Consider the following 16,769-nt stretch of genomic DNA (forward strand, 5'->3'; position numbering starts at 1 on the left):
AAACAGTGGCCAAAGTTGGCCTTTTGGTAACATCATTCTACAATTTGCTCCACGAGACAGAATTATATTTCACACAAGTTTCCTCTTTTGCAATGCTGAATTAGATTCCAGTGTATTCAGCCAGGCGTTGGTGGCGCACGCCCTTAATCCCAGCACTTGGGAGGCAGAGGCAGGTGGATCTCTGTGAGTCTGAGGCCAGCCTGGTCTACAGAACGAGTCCAGGACAAACTCTAAAGTGATACAGAGAAACTCTGTCTTGAAAAACCAAAAAAAAAAAAAAGTTTCCATTGTATTTCTATACCACATAAAAAAAGATTCTATTGTGTTTCTATACCACATTTTTTAAAACAAAAGAGACTGGTTATATTTTTCTTGCTGATTTGCACCTTCAGCGTGGTAAACTGGGCTCCTCATGGCATTAAGTCTTGTGGAGACCTAAGTCTGGGACGACTCCAGGGTAGAGCCTGTGGTCTGGTGAGCTGAGCCTCGTTAGAGCAGGGGTCATCATTCACCCACCTTAAATATTTTCAGATGCTTAAGATATTGGATGACACTCCCCTGGGTTTGGTGGACCTGGGATCTTCCTGTGTCATCTTCCTGGACATCCACTTGGGAGTTCTATTCTCCCCGCAGTTGAAGGGGCCGACAGAGCTGGGGGTGCTAGGTCTTCTGCCATTCTCTCAGCTCCCTTTCTGTCTCCCCGAAGGGCTGTTGGTCAGTTTCATAGACTCGAGTCTCAGCTTCGCTTCCTTCAGTCTATTTTCCTGCTCAGTGAGGTGAGGGGCAGGTTCTGCAAACTCAGCAGGTTACTATGGGCTCCGTCCATGGCAACCTGAGCTTGCTCACACACATGCTGGGATGTAGGCTTGGACCTGTGTACCTAGACATTATTCTCCCCTACAATGGATTGCTCTGGGAGGGCTGGGCTCACTAGTGTGAAGGAACCCAAGGGAGCCATGTGAGAGCTGTGTGGCTGAGAGAGGCTCCTGGGTTGTGTCCACTGTGTGCAGTCAAGAATGACACTAGCCAGTGTGAGCAGTGCCACCAATAGGACAGCAGCAGGGAGGGACATATCTTCCATTCCACATTCCGGGGGGGAGGGGGAAACAAACAAATAAACACACCCAAGTTTAAAATCACAGAAGCAAAACTTCTTGCAGAAATGAGGCAGGGCAGGCTGGCCCAGATAGTGCTTGTGGCAAACTCAAACTGCACAGCCTTCCCAGTCTCTCGTCATCCTACAACCAATGCCAGGGCTGAGGGATGAATGCTCCCAATCCGACATTGTCCAAAGATCTTCTGACCAGTCACTCGTACGGGATATTTAAGTACCTCCCATCCCTGTGGTACGGGATATTTAAGTACCTCCCATCCCTGCGCCCCTGAGTCTTCAGACACCATTCTTTGCTGTCCCCGCAAAGCTGTCCATACAAGCAGCCAGACATCCCCCCTGAGGATGATGTCCAAAGGACTCTCTATTGCCTAGCATCGACAGAAACAGCCCTGGCTACAAATGATGCTGATGTAGCAGAGGGTCCCTACACGTAGGCCCTGCCTCAGCGTTACCCTTTGGGCATGTGTCCCACCTGAGCAGTGGGCTTGCGGCTGCAGGAGTGCTTTAATGTGAGGAGATGAGAAGGGAGCAGGAGAGAGACAGCAAAAAGCCATTGCCACTTACGGGTAGGAAGAAAAGTGGTGAGGGCCTCAGCTGTGACAGCTTAGCTCAGCTGACTCTTGATGGAGACACGAGATAAAGGCAGGTTTTTATTATAGAGAGTGTTTTCTTTTTATTTTCTTGCCTCAGGAGGGGCCAGACAAAGTACTTCTTGTACCCTGGCCATTCCTTGCTCAGAATTTGCTGTGGCCAGAACAGCCATCTGGCAGGACACAGGATCAGAGTTCCTCTTGGATTCTATGGCTGTGCCAGGCTTCCCAGGTCATGATCCAAGGAGGAGAGTCAGGAGCAGAGAATATCCTCTGAGAGTGCCCCCTAAGTCCTGTGCAGGGTTACTTGTTCTATGGTTCACCTTCATGGTGTGTAATATATTGATTTCGGGCTCCTCTGTGTAGGGTTCACCTATCCAGAGTGATCCAGTGTGAGGCACACCTGCCCAGGACACACCTGTCTAGGACACATCTGCCCAGGACACACCTTCTCAGGACACACCTGCCCAGGACACACCTGTTCAGGACACACCTGCTCAGGACACACCTGCCCAGGACACACCTGCTCAGGACACACCTGTTCAGGACACACCTGCCCAGGACACACCTGCTAGGACACACCTGCCAGGACACACCTGCTCAGGACACACCTGCTCAGGACACACCTGCTCAGGACACACCTGCTCAGGACACACCTGTTCAGGACACACCTGCCCAGGACACACTTGCTCAGGACACACCTGCCAGGACACACCTGCCCAGGACACACCTGCCCAGGACACACCTGCTCAGGACACACCTGCTCAGGACACACCTGTTCAGGACACACCTGCCAGGACACACCTGCCCAGGACACACCTGTCCAGGACACACCTGCCAGGACACACCTGCCAGGACACACCTGCCAGGACACACCTGTCCAGGACATACCTGCCTTGCCCAGGACGCACCTGCTCAGGACACACCTTCCCAGGACACACCTGCCCAGGACACACCTGCCTTGCTCAGGACATACCTGCTCGCCTTCTTGGGAGCTCACTTGTGCAGGGTGTTTACTGGGGGGGGTCTCTTGTGCAGGCACACCTGTCCAACATTCACATGTGTTAGGCACATCTGTGCAAAGGGCCCCTTCCTGGAGCTCACAGGTGCAAGGTGAGCTTGTGCAGTCCTTAGTGTTTTCTCAGGTAAAGTGCCTGTTGAACAAGGAGGCCTTGGATTACCCTAAAAGGCTCCACTTTTAAAGCAGCAGAGTTTTGGAAAAACTAATCAACATTTTTGCCATTAGACCTATAGGTCCTCTATGCCTGTCATCAATTTAAGAGACACAGAGCTGGAAGGAGTTGGAAATTGAATTGGGAAAGATAATTTTTACAAGTGTTTTGTCCTCCTCTGAATTATGCCAGCCTATTCTGACCTGAATTGCCCTAGACTCCTGCTTGTTGGCCTCACAAAGACACTACCTTGTCTTGATAAGGGAGGGCGTTGTGCTCATGAAAAGTGATGTTCAGTGGTCTTCTGAAGGGTCAGGATGGCTGCTTCCACACTCGACTGCTAGGCACAAAGACCGTAGCGCAGGCTGCTCACCGTCTAGAGGCCGTACTCTAACTGTGCGGAATATTTACTCACAGCCAGCCACAGAGTAAGAGTGAAAGTAAGATATACGGAAGTAAGAAAAGGAAAAAGCCCAGAGGCAAAAGGTAGATGGGATAATGTAAGCTAAGAAAAGCTGGCTAGAAACGAGCCAAGCTAAAGCCTCTGTGTGTGTTTACTTGGGAGCTGGGTAGTGGGTCCCCCTGAAGAGCAAAGAGTAAAAAGAGTAAACCAACAACAGCTACCTGAAAACTATGCAGGCAATTCCAGTGTTGCTGCCTCAATGATGCTCTCACAATTAATCCTAATAAACTTAACGGTTCATCAAGCTGGACTGCGAGGGGGACAGCTTCTTTTGTCTGTTGTTGGCACCCTATCCACCAGGGTGAATATGTTTGTTCATCCCCTCCCCCTAGTAAGAGTCATACAAGACAGTTTGCAACCAAGGCTTCCTGTCTTACTGCTCGCTGTACAGGAGGCCTCAGAGCAATAGATACATCTACCCAGGAGGCATGATGTGGACCACCTGGGCCCAGGCTTCACAGCTCCTAGGAATGTGAATGTGATGTGCTGTCTTTCCAGCCTGGGGATGCCTGTGAACGTCTGAGGAGCCTGGCTACTCCAGTGGCTACCCAACAACCCTTGCTCTTCTGAGTGCCCTAGGGTCCCAGTTAGACACTCTGAGGGTAGAGCATGATTCTCGGAGTTTTGCAAGCGAGAAGCTCCATCCTTTTCTTTTGTTCCGAGGACGCTTCCTTTGCTCTTTTAAAATATTGCCAGTGAGGTCAGACCTCCATCCGTGCATTAGCTCATCTAGGTATGCTGCCAAATGCCATTTTAGGAAAGCCGCAATTAGGAACAATGACAGTCACTGAACTGGGAGAAGCAGAGCAAAGAAACCCTTTGAGGGAAATGCCCAAAGCAGTAGCCCGTCAAGGCTAATGAATGAAGCACTCTTCAGGACGCATGAAGCTCCCAAGGAAACGGTGCTGTTCTCAGGAGACAGTTAACGTGGGTGTAGGTGACCACACGTGAAAAGATGATTCATGGGACAGGCTTAGGGTCTGTCAGGGACCTAACCATCCACAGAGATGGATGCTAGCAGGCATACCACTTCCTTCCTGTTGACCGTGCAGCTTTTTAAATGAGTTGTGGCCGTGCTGCATGAATGCATATATATATATATATATATATGTATATATATGTATATATGTGTGTGTGTGTGTGTGCGCGTGCGCACGCGCGCACATATATATGGAACTATCAGGCTTTCAAAAGAGTGTCTCTGAACAGCTACTTGACTTAGTGACACGCTGCAAACAGAATGACACTGTCCCCCAGGGGCTTCTTGACAAAGTTCTTCCTGCCAGAAAGGGTGGCAGAGGCTTAGCACGTGTGTGTGCTGGTAAAGGAGACTGCTCTTGGTACGAGAGAAACTGCTGAATCAGGTCAGGCTTGAAGGTCCTACCTACAAGTGCTGCACGGCATTGTGCAGGAACCAGGAAAAAAAAAGGCTCATATCATAGCTAGGGTGTGGCTAGAATCTCGTCCCTGTCTCTGAGGCGGAGAATCAGCTACCAACCGAGGCCTGCAAACATCATTTCCAGGACACTGCTGCCGGATGTCACTAGGAAGCCAGCTCATATCAGGCTTCTGGATCTAAAAGAAGCAGCTTTGATCTGGTGTTCAGGCAGGTACCCGAAGGTGGGAACCAGGCTCTGGAACTTGAGCTGAGTTTGCAACCTGTATTCAAACCCTGAAGCAACCCAAGCTGCTAAGTGAAAAAAAGGATTTTTCCAAAGTAATAATTGGATCTGGGACTGGATAGAACCTACTTCATTTTTTGGAGCAGGGTGGGGGGAATTCTGCCAAATCCAGTAAAACTCCAATATCATTACATTCTGAAAAGAGTCACTGTAATTCATGTGGGGAGACCTGCTCAGTCACTGTCACCTAACAACCGAGAGTAGAATCTAGTTCTTAAGGTAGGGCATTGTTTCCTACCGGAAGGGCCCGGGGACCCTCACACGGCACCATGTGGACAGTGGGTACTAAGATGACATAATGTGGGTGCCTGTTTGGCAAACCAACGTGTGTGCTGGATATTCGCAAAATGTTGATCCCCTGAGTCGTCAGGGTGTTCACAGTGCTTGTGCCGAGGGCATAAAAAACTGCAGAAGTTTTTCTCCAAGTTCTGCTGTGGGCCAGGGCCTGCTGTTACCTCAGGAAGTTTAAGGCTGGGCACCGTCGGGTGACATTATTCATAGCAGCAGATCCCATCTGGGGACTACATCAGCGGCTTGGGAAACCCTGCCAGTGGATCTCAAGGCAATCTCCCTCAGGTTTAGGATCAGGACTTAGGTGATTTCCCACGACCATCCCAGGACATCTCCTGGTAGGGGCTGATCCAGATCTAAGCAGGAGCTGACCCAGGCAAGGAGACAACAATACTGGATACTGCAGGCAGTTGGGAGACCAACCCCTCATGGAAGAGAATGCCAACCCCTCATGGAAGAGAATGCCAAGCCACCATTCAGCTGTAGCCAGCACGGGCTTGTACCCACGGAGAACCAGAGGACGGTGTTTTCCAGGGTGCCTCGGCCCTGGAAGGTTGGCAGCCTTGGACTAGGATCCAGTGATGCTATCCCACCTGCTTGGGAACAGACCTCCAAAGGCCAGTTCTGAGACTGTTCTGCTCTGTCCTCTGTCATGAAGGACTGGCATCCCCCGGAGATGACTGGGGCCCTGTGGTGATGGGGGATGTTCTTCTGTGTATGTTTCTCTTATCAGTTAATGAATAAAACACCGATTGGCTGATTGGCTGGGCAGAATCAGGATATAAGCAGGGACAAACAGGAAAGCTCTCTTCTCTGCGGAGACGCTGAGCAGTCGTCATGTAGCAGGCAAAGGAGTTGCAGGTATGACATTCCTCGGTAAGCCAAGACCATGTGGAAATACTTAGATTAACAGAAATGGGTTAATAGTTAAGACAGATCCAGCCAATAAGAAACCTTAGCCGACGGCCAACAGCCTTATAACTAACATAGTGTCTGTGTGTCTACTTGGGGCTCAAGGGCTGTGGTTACACTGTAGCTAGAACACTCCCTCCCCAGCTAACTCTGAACCCTCCTCCCACACTGCGGAGTCTGAGTGTTGTCTAACACTCCTTCCCACCTCCTGCTGGGCATGGCCCCTTCCTGATCTCCCCCATCTATTCCTTGAGCTGTGCTACTGCAGGGGAAGAGGCTTAGGTATCCCCGCAACAGGCTGTTTCCCCTAACTCTGAGCAGCCTTCATCCGTGGAGCATCCGTGGGGTGGCGCTGCACATTCCAGCCGCCGGGTGGGCCTTTCTGTTCTTGTCTCCTTGCGGTTTTGGCCTCTTGCTTCCCGATCTGTAGAAACGGCTTCTGGGGAGTTGCTGTCCCCCCACCAGCTCCCACAAGGAACATTTTCATCTCTCCCCTGGAAGGATACCCCGACCTTCCGAAAACACAGCTCATCCTGAGACGCGGTCTCTCCAAATGCCCTCAGTGTACCCCTACCCTCACGGGGTACACATATACATTCTTCCCTCTTTCCCCATCTGCGCTTCTGCTCCTAGTCTGACACAAGTCTCTCAGGCCAGTACCTAAGCCCCAGTTAGAAATTCCCTCTCTGCTTCCTCGGAACTGCCAGTAGGTTTTGGTGCAAGGAAACCACGAATGCATACTTCTGTGTTCCCAGTGTTAATCACTGATTAACCTCCCGGAGGCTTCCTACTTCATGGTGGGCATGTATCTCATTTTTATCCACAATATGTAGCCTACTGTTACTCTCAGGTCTTCTCCAAGCAGCTCCTATCCTCCAGAAAGCAGGGCTCTAGGGTAAGGCTGGGCAACACACCATCCCATATCTGAGTGGCACAGACTCTAGGGATCATTGGTACCACCTCATATGGTGTCTCTCCCGTGAGTTGTCTCACCTAGAAAAACCACAGCTGCTCCCTGAGTCCAGGAGCCTTAGCTTACACCCAGAGAAGATGTCAGGGGCATAATGTGAGAAGCCACTTTGAAGAGTAAGCTGAGCTAGACCTCAGAGAGAACACAGGGACCTCAGAAGCCAACACAGGTCTAAGAAAAGAAAGCACTAACTTCACCAGGCAGGTGGTGACCTGGCAGAAATCCTCGTGTGCGAGGCAGCTTTGGCTGAATACACAGATGAAGGAGATAAACAGGACTTCGAATCTGTGAGAGACTCAGCAGTTGAGTGGAGCTCCTAGCTTTAGGCAGACACTGAAGCATGAGGCAACGTCCTTCTAGAAAACGCTGTTCTGTCTCCAACAACCAGTGCGTGCAGAACCAGCAGATGAAGAGGGTCTAGGGCCTAGAAAGCCCTACCTGGACTTAATGTCCTTAATCCAGAGGTCCTGGCTTTCTGGTAGCAAGCCCAGGACCCTCCACTATGACCAAGCAGAGAAAGTCTCGGGTACCACAGGAGTGGGCACTCCCCTTGTTCGGAACAACAGCATCGCCACCCTGCAGCGCCTGTTCATGACACACCCTTCCTGGGCCTCAGCACCTGGTGGAACCCCACAGGTTGGTTTTCCTCTTGGTTGAAGCTTTCTTCTCATGGTTAAACCCTCCCTGACCCAGGAGAGCTGCACCACACCGACCGTGATCCTTTACGGGGTCCTGAGATGCTGATTTAATTCACGATCAGTGACAAGAGGTTGGTTACTCGCATGCTGATGACATACTGTATTCCCAAGAACATCAGGGCACCGTTTCTAATTAGCAAGATATTGCCACCCAACGAAGCATTCCATAGGTGAGAGGGACCAAAGGAATGTGTGGGAACACCAGACCTTGAGCAGAGACCCACTTCCCCTTCTGCCTGGGAGTAGGCAGCTGTAAGACAATGTTTAGTAAAAACATGTTTACTAAAAACGATACAATAAGTTCCTGGAAAAGGCCTTCCCAAGGAAACCGCCCTGACCTCGACCTTGTCCAAAGACTAACCGCACCTTCAAACCCACACACATCCACCTCTGGTGGCAGAGCAGAACCAGCCAGGGTAGAGGCGAGAGCAGAAGCTTCTCTGGTGGGAGCTTTTCTTAGGAGGTTTTCTTGAACCTTTTTGGAGCCTGTTTAAACTTTTCTTTATATCGTTGAACAAGTCTCTGTGTTGTCAATCCCCGACACCCTCCGCACGTTCTCGGACACAGGCCCAGAAGCAGACGTGACAGGAATGTGCTAGATTATCACATAAATTTGAAGGATAAGTCAGAGCTGACGCAGTCTCCAGACATAAAGAGAGAAAGGAGATCAAGGCAGAGGCAAGGGCAAAGATCATCCGTGGTTGGCTCTCGAGGGCACTGTGCACAGGCACTGTCAGTCTCACAGAGTGAGGGAGGACCGGCATGGGCATGCTTCTCACACTTCCTTAGCAGTGTTATTCTGTGTGAGTAACGACTAATCACTAACACTCATTTCTAAAGTAAAACTGTTCACTGATTCCTTCAGCAAAAGCTAGTCAAGTATTTTTAAAGGCACGGAGCATTTGGGAGATGTCGCAAGACACAGATATGCTCTCTCGCTCTCTCTCTCTCTCTCTCTCTCTCTCTCTCATAACACAACCAACTAATGTAGCTGCATAGTGGTGGTGCACACCTTTAATCCCAGCTCCCCAGCTCTCTCTCTCTCTCTCTCTCTCTCTCTCTCTCTCTCTCTCTCTCTCTCTCTCTCACACACACACACACACACACACACACACACACATACAGAGCCAACTAATAAAGCTGCATAGTGGTGGTGCACGCCCTTAATCCCAGCACTTGGGGAGGCAGAGGCAGGTGGATCTCTGTGAGTTCGTGGCCAGCCTGGTCTACAAAGCGAGTTCCAGGACAGGCTCCAAAGCTACACAGAGAAACCCTGTCTTGATAAACCAAAAACCAAAAGCCAACCAACCACCAACAGCAACAACAAAAAGCAAAACAACTAATGATCAGTGTGCCCTGGTCACTGGTGACCACACACTGTGCCTGGATAATGAGAAGAAGATGCCTCAGTTTGCCAAGAGTTCTCCAGTGTGGGCCGCTTAGGCCCCTCTATGGGCATCTTCTGAAGAGACTCTGCCTGTTCACATCCACACCTTTCCTGAGGCTGTCGGACACAAACAGCATTGGGCACCACAGACTGTGTTCCTCCGGGTAGCATGGCAATTCAAACGCGGTCCCTTTGACTCCTCAGCTGGCTGCCAGGATTCTAATGACCCAACCCTCTGTGGACACCGGGGATTCCTAGGGTGGGGCTATGACCAAGAGGCATAGGCCTTGGCTCTTAGGCTCTTAGTGGCTTCCAAGACGTACAGGAACCCTCTCGAATGTGAAGCTGTGGACTGTGTGAGAAGCAGGGACGTCTGTCTCTGGCCTGGCGTTTCCCATCTTCTGCTATTACCGCAAAACTGTGACTGGCTTCTGTCAGTCATCTTGGGAATAATCTCAACCACACACACCCGGAAGAGTGCAATACTCTTCGTTTAAAGCAAACGAAGGCCCACTGTTCAGCACCCTGCTTGACCTGGTTCTAAGCTGACTTTAACCATCACAATTCCTTTGGCAAGCACCATCTAAGTTTGTAGGAAGGGAGTCACCAAGGCACGCCACTCTTACTTACAAGTCCTAGAGTGGCCACAGCTGAGGACTTGAGGTTATACGAAGCCATAGGAAGGCTCCTCTATTGACTTCCTGGAGGACATGCCTCCACCCTTACACCCTCAAGTGTCTGTGGCCTTAGGCCCCATGTTCACACACTGTCAAGAGTAAGTTGGCCTCAGCAGTGTGTCAAAATTAAATCACAGGACTCCAGATACCTCCACAGCTTCCGGAGTGAGTCCTTAGTGCCGTCCTTTCGAGAACTGACAATGGTTTCGGATGGATGCATCTCATCCTTTCGCTCTGTTGTCTTGGTGTGTCTTACATTAAAGTGGAAGCATTCCGTGTCAGGGTTGTGGAACGTTGCTTCGCTGGCGTTGAAGCTGCTTTGTTTCCGACGGCCAATGTTCTTCCACGCCAATCTCACACTGCCACGGAACATGGAAGCAGCTCTCACAGACGCCAGGAACTCAGCGGTGTCACTTCTGACCCCAGGAGGCTGCGCGTCCTGTGGGTCTTGTCCCACCAGACGCCCCCCCCCCCCCCCCCCCAGTGCTGGCTCTGCCGCAGCCTCTGGCTGCCATTGCCGGCAGCATCTTCATCCTGGTAACCTTCTGCTATTTATATTCTTGGCATTGGAACCCTGCATATTTCAGAAGGCAGACACAGAGCTGGGGACACAGGCTGTCTCTTCCGAGAGCTGCACAGTGGCTAAGCCCGATGGTCAGCTCTGCTCTCCTGAGGGTGGCTGGCCAGTGGCCAAGAAGGTCTTACAAAATAGAGAGGGGTGGATGAATCAGACGCACACACACTTTTTTTTTCCTTCTGTAAGCTAATACTGAAAATAGAAACCCTCAATGTAAAATGTCCGAGTAGGTATCCATTCTTGCAAGAAAACCAGTGACTTTTTTTTTTTATCTACCCACCAAACAAGGGGGTAGACTTGATCTACCTGACCATGCCGGCCAAGCAACTAGGAAAGATAAGTAGTTTTCACAGACTCCACCTAGGCTGCTCACACAGGTTGCTCTCTGGAAACAATCCAGGAAGCCTTGTCTCAGGTGCCTTCTTTTTTGGTTTTACGAGACAGGGTTTTTCTGTATTGTTTCGGAGGCTATCGGTCCAGCCCAGCCTCGAACTCACAGAGATCCGCCTGCCTCTGCCTCCCGAGTGCTGGGATTAAAGGCATGTGCCACCACCGCCGGGCTCAGGTGCCTTCTTAGAGAGAGCCACCCAGCAGGAGTCTCCAGACTGGGAGCCCAGGCATCGCTGGCTGCAGAGGTCTGCCCAGCTTCCATAAATGTCTTACTTTAATTTTATTCTCTTAAAAAAAGATTTGTTTCTGATTACGTGTATGAGTGTTTGCCTGCATATGTGGATGTACACTGCATGCATGCAGAAGGGCCCGAGTCCCTAACAGGGCACTGGATACCTTAGAGCTGTTGCTATCAATGTTTGTGATGCCATAGGTGCTGGGAACCCCAAAAGTGCTTTTGACTACACCAGCCTCTTCCTTCTCCTCTTCTCCTTCTTGTTATTTTTATTGTTGTTGTTCTCTCCCCCCCTCTCTCTGTGTGTGTGTGTGGGGTCTTTGCCACAGGATTGTTTTCCTGAATTCTGAATTTTTACTGAACAGAGCCAACCTCAGTGGCCGCCAAGCTGACCCTTTTCGTCTCAACCGTAGTCAGTTCTCTGGTGCTGGCCCTTCATGGGGGTGGGGGGGTGGGGGTGGGGGGGTGGGGGTGGAAAATGATGGACTGCATTTGTATCTATGGACTGAGGTCGACTAAGACAATCCGGGGGACATTGCCTTCAGAACCACACGTGTGCTGTAAAGTAACAGGCCTTTAAGGGAAGCCAGAGGAAACAGGGGTTCAAGGCAGGCAAGGGAAAGGTGGCTATTTGCGGCCCTTCTGGTTAGTGTGGGAGCTACTGACCAACCTGTGATTCTGGAGGCTTGAGAAGTATCCCAAAAGTCGAGGTGCTAATAACGTTAAAAATAATGCACTGTGGTATAAGACTTAATACAAATAAAGAATGAAGAGACAATTATTTCCTACCACTTATGAGTGAAAATGATAATTAGATAAATTAGGTTAATAGAAAATACACTATGAAAATGGATCTCACATTTTTTTCCTTGCTTTAATGTGGCTGCTAGAAATTTCGCATCAGTGATATCGTTATAATGCTGTTTTGTTAAGTAAGAGGTTCAGAGCAGAGTCTATGGCCTGAGGCCTGCTAACAAACACACCTCGATTTTAATTTCTTTCATGAAGAGGTCGTACACATGACTATAGAGAAGAGAGACCTAGGACTCTGCTGTCGATACCTGAGCTGGTACCCAGGGCCGTTTGGGGCTGAGGACATGGAGGGGGCATCCATCAAGGCCTGGTGTCCCAGAAAACTTTTTGTCCATTCAGAAGACAAACCTGACAAATACACGGTATTTACAACAGGCATGTCTTCAGAAAACCGACATCCCATTGCCCTGTTTGCTTCTGACAAGTCTCTACCATTCTTTGTTGACCCAACATCAAGGGTAGCTAACATTTAAAACAGAGCCACAATATTATGTTAGTAGCAGCTGCCTCGCCATGCCAGGGAAACTGCTGGTGTTAAGAATTGAGGTTTTTCCTTTCCAAAGGTTTGGTGAAATCTCCACTGGCACAATGCTACACGAGTCTCGCTTGTGGACCACCAGAACCGTGACAAGTGAGACTGTCTTTAAGGTGCAGGTAACCTCTAACCTCCCCGGTAGGAGAAGTGCAGACAGCTGGACTATCCACCCGTAGCCCAGACTTATTCCCCAAACCCACCTCTCTGCTTTTCTGTCTGGCTGTTCAGCAGCTCCTCACATTTTGTCTCTTCTTCCTGTATTTCCAGATGAAAGCGACATTCTGGATGGATGCTGCTCACCTGTTCAAGTTAAAGAAACAGAGTAACTAAAAGTTACACAAGAGGAGTTAAGCAAAAATCTACAAGAAGACCCCCCCAAAGCCTCACAGTTCTGCACTTCTTTCAAGATGACATTTATTTTAAAGTAGCCATCTTCATTTTCCTAGTGTGACTACTAAAAGAAAAGAAAAACCTTACTATTTATTTTGTGACACGAGCATAGAATCCTGTAGAATGCTATTCCTGAGCAGGGAACTAAACTGGAATTCTATATTGTACATTGTTACTACCAACTTAAGAGCAATTGGGCTCTAGAAACTCATACTCTCAGAACTGAAGAGCTCCCATTTCACAAGTCTGTGGCTTGCTGAAGTACAGCAAGTTAACCCTCAGTGGCTGTGGGCCGAGCACAGCTGCTCTGCGATCACCCCAGAGTCACAATAGCCTAAGTGAAGCTTCACAAGCTTGGGAACTCATTAGAAACGTGAGTTCAGATGACATTGCGAAGTTCGGTGTGAAGCACCTTCTTTTACAAACAAGAGGGATTGGAATGGAGAGGAAAAGCAGGGAGAAAGGGACTTATCCCAAGGAGCCATGGGAGGTTTCTGGCAAAGCTTTCCTAGGGTCCTTAGACCCTGTAGACACCAAGAAGTAAGGAGAGAGCCCTGAGCTCTCAGCCCCAAAGACAGACTTCTCTGATCTGTGTCCTCCTAGGCTGGGCTGCTTAGAGAACACTTGCTCTCAAGACTTGTCCTTTAGTTTTCCTCTCTATGTCTCCTCTCAGCCCCTCCCTGTCCCCATCGTAACTTGCTTTTATAAGACAGTATTTGCATAGGAACTATGCCAGGTTAGGTAGACCAGTTATCCTGCTGTTGATATAGGCCAGCCAGCATCCCAACAAGGAGTGCAATTCCCTGACGGAATCGAGGGATTCGGAGCTGAATGTCGGATTTTCCTGCCACATCCACTTTGTGTAAAGACCACCCGGGACGCCTTAGTTCTGCTACCCCATGACAAAAAAAAAAAAAAAAAAAAAAAAAAAACCAAGTGTAGAGATCCCTGATGCCAGGCAGCAGCAACTCATGGACCTAAACTTCAGAACTGACTGATGAAATGATAAATGAAGGTACTAAAAGCAACGAGCTCTCAGACAACGCCGGAACAGAGGCAACACGGAGAAACGTGGGACATCTGTGTGGTTAGAGCGGTTGGGAGTCCCGAGGCTTGCTCCCCTCAGCTGCCCGTGGGGGCGGAGAAGATGCGACCCAGAAAACTGAAATTTCATCAACGATGATGGATGGATTTGCTTGAACAATCCCTCCCTCTTTGCTGCAAACGCTTTGCTTCATTGGCTCCCACACCCCGGAGGCCTAAAAGTGTGGAAACCTTGCACAGGGACACAGTTCTCGGTGCAGGGAAGGAAAAGCCAGAAATAAGACTCACACCCGTCTTTTCTTCCTTAAAAAAAAAAAGAAAGAAAAATAGAAAAGACTTTCAAATAAAGGGTAGTGTTCTGGAGAACTGCACAAAACCAGTGGAACCCATGTGGCAAACTTCAGTTCAGGGTTTCCTTCAGCTCTCTTAGAAAAAAAACCAAAACACCAAAAACAAAAACAAAAACAAAAACAAAAAAAAAACCCCACAAAACAAAAAGCCAGAGTATTTCCAAAAGGAAACTTTCTTAGTCACACCACGCTCTCTCCTGTCACATACTAAACAAACACAAGGACCAGGAGACGGAAAGAAAATATTTAACCACACAGCTGTTTCCCTCAGGAGCAAAGCCAGAGCAGGTGGCCCCGGCAGCGGCCACTCTTCTTGCAGGGTGCTAGGGATGTCTCCAACTCCAAGCGCACAGTCAGACCAGGACCCAGATCGTCTCCCGCTGGGGAAGTCGAGGAGAACCTGGGCCCCACTGCTGGCGAACCCGCGACGGTGGTGGGAGTAGGAAAAGCGCCAAGGAGTCCAGCAAGCCAAGGGTTAGGTAAGACTTCAGTAGGACGCCTGGGGTCCCGGTGCATTCTGCTCTGGATCCTCCCCGCTTGGCTGCACGCTCCACCCGCTCGCTCGAGCTGGGACTCGGGAGGTGAGTCCAGCTGTCCACTGCAGGACGCACCTCCTCGGGCAGGGGGCGCGGGTTCACTCACCGGCACCAGCAGCCAGCAGCAGCAGGTCAGCAGCACCGACGCCCTCATCTTGGGCTCAGCGCGCTCGCCTCGGTCCTAAGCGCCCTCAGCAGCACCGGCCCGGCTGGGCTCGGGGCCTCCGTGCGAGCCAGCGAGCACAGATTTCCTCAGTCTCTGCGCCTAACGCCCTCTCCGCCTTCCAGGCTGCAAGTCCCGGCCCCGCCCCTCGGCCCAGTCCCCGCCTCGCGCCCCCTCTCCCTTCAGCAGAGCCTCTCCCTGGCACTCGGGTCCACCAGGTCTCCGTCCAAGCATTCCTCCCTCCACCAGCGCTCCTCCCTGCGGTGCTGGGCCCTGAGCTGCACCCCAAAGCCCCTCCTGGCTGGGGTACTTCCCTTGTCAACTCTGCTCTCTCGCACCCCTTCCTGCAGGGCTGCCTTTGATAGTCCTGCGGCACTGCCCCCCTCCTCTGCGACCCCACTGTGGGCTGCCTTGCCCGCGCCTTTGGAGGGCTGGAGGCTCAGGTGGTAAGCACATGCCCACAGCACGAAGGGTATTACCCAACTTCAGATAAGGGAACTTGAGCGCTGAGTACGCACTGGGCACTGACTTCCGACGAAAATGCGAAGTCTGCATGCAGCGCGAGGGAGAGCTCCAGAAAGTCCCGCTGGACGCCCGTTGTAGGGGCTGCACTGGTGTGAACCAAGAGAAAGATGGAAACTCTAAGGGTTTCAAACCCGGGAGCTCAAGGCCGAGTTGAGAGCAAAAAGCAGGAACTTCACCATGGCAAAAGTGGGTCTGCCCCTTGGTGCCAGGACAGAATTGTCTCCCTAGGCCTTCAGGTGCCACGTGTGGTCCACTGGACACCAGGCCTAGGGGGACACTGCCACTGCTCAGCTGCGGTTTGGCTCTCCACGGGCCAGTTCTAGGGAAGAGTAGAAAGTTACCAGCAGTTGACCGCAGCACCAGTTGAAGCAAAGCAGGCAATTTTAAGCCTCTTGTTCTGATGTTATTTTACACCCAAAGCTAGAAGACCGAAAGTAGTAGAAAATGCACCCTTCGAACTTTTGGGTGTCTGTCTGGCCACTTGCTTTCTCCTCTTGGAGTTTATCGTGTGCTCTGTGACACCAGAGCCCCGTGTACCCGAGGACCTAGCTTTCTGTCTGTTGTGTGACATTCTTCCATCGGGGAATCGCAAATGGTCTGGGCACTGGTTTTGCAGGCTGAGGTCTGGAAGCATGGGCTCTGGTTCGGTCCGCAAATACTCACTGATATTACAGCCAGTGAACCTCATCCGCCTGCACGTTTGTTAAGTCACAACAATGACCCCTGTCCTTCGCCTCGGAGAGTCACAGTGAAAACTAGGAGAACAGATTCACATGAATAGCGAGGGCCTGCACTCCAAAATCACTTCTGGATAGTCTCGGTCAAAAAACCCCCCCACAGCAACAGAGAATTTGACGATGCGAAGTGACCGTTCTGGCACAGGATTGATACAGGCAGGGGAAATCAAGAGGGCCTTGTCTTTCCTGGGAGATTCCTGCAAAAGTGGAAGTCCCAAAGAGACTGGTCACCAATGGAGGTGAAAAGGAGCCCCCACGAAACGTGACATCCAGCGGTCAGCACTGCGGCAGCTCAGAGAATCAAGGCACACAGGGATTGGGTCATTGCTGTCTAGAACCGTTGGCTCACCCTCAGAAGGGACACCCGTAGAGGCACAGGAGCCGGCTCTTCTGGCTTTGTCTGAAGTCCTACTATAGATTAAAAAGGGGGCTGGGTTTCTCAGTGAAACTGTACTCTGTATTTCAAAGTCTCTCCTTTCTTCCTTCCATGCCACCCCTATTGGGATAAGCAGAGAGAG

At 50.6% G+C, this 16,769-nt stretch overlaps 1 protein-coding gene across 1 annotated transcript in view; it reads right to left on the minus strand.

The window, feature by feature from the left end:
- Window positions 1–15,120, minus strand: part of Vipr2 (vasoactive intestinal peptide receptor 2) — an 81,335-nt gene extending 66,215 nt beyond the window's left edge. The window contains exons 1-2 of the mRNA XM_005084456.4: window positions 14,933–15,120; window positions 12,707–12,806 (exon numbers count right to left, since the gene is read on the minus strand). Coding sequence (XP_005084513.1) covers window positions 12,707–12,806; window positions 14,933–14,980 — 148 coding nt within the window. The 5' untranslated portion in view covers window positions 14,981–15,120. The remainder of the gene's footprint in view (window positions 1–12,706; window positions 12,807–14,932) is intronic.
- Between the last annotated feature and the right edge of the window lie 1,649 nt (window positions 15,121–16,769).

The sequence above is a fragment of the Mesocricetus auratus genome, unplaced genomic scaffold, assembly GCF_017639785.1.
Source record: "Mesocricetus auratus isolate SY011 unplaced genomic scaffold, BCM_Maur_2.0 Super-Scaffold_15014, whole genome shotgun sequence".
Classification (NCBI taxonomy): domain Eukaryota; kingdom Metazoa; phylum Chordata; class Mammalia; order Rodentia; family Cricetidae; genus Mesocricetus; species Mesocricetus auratus.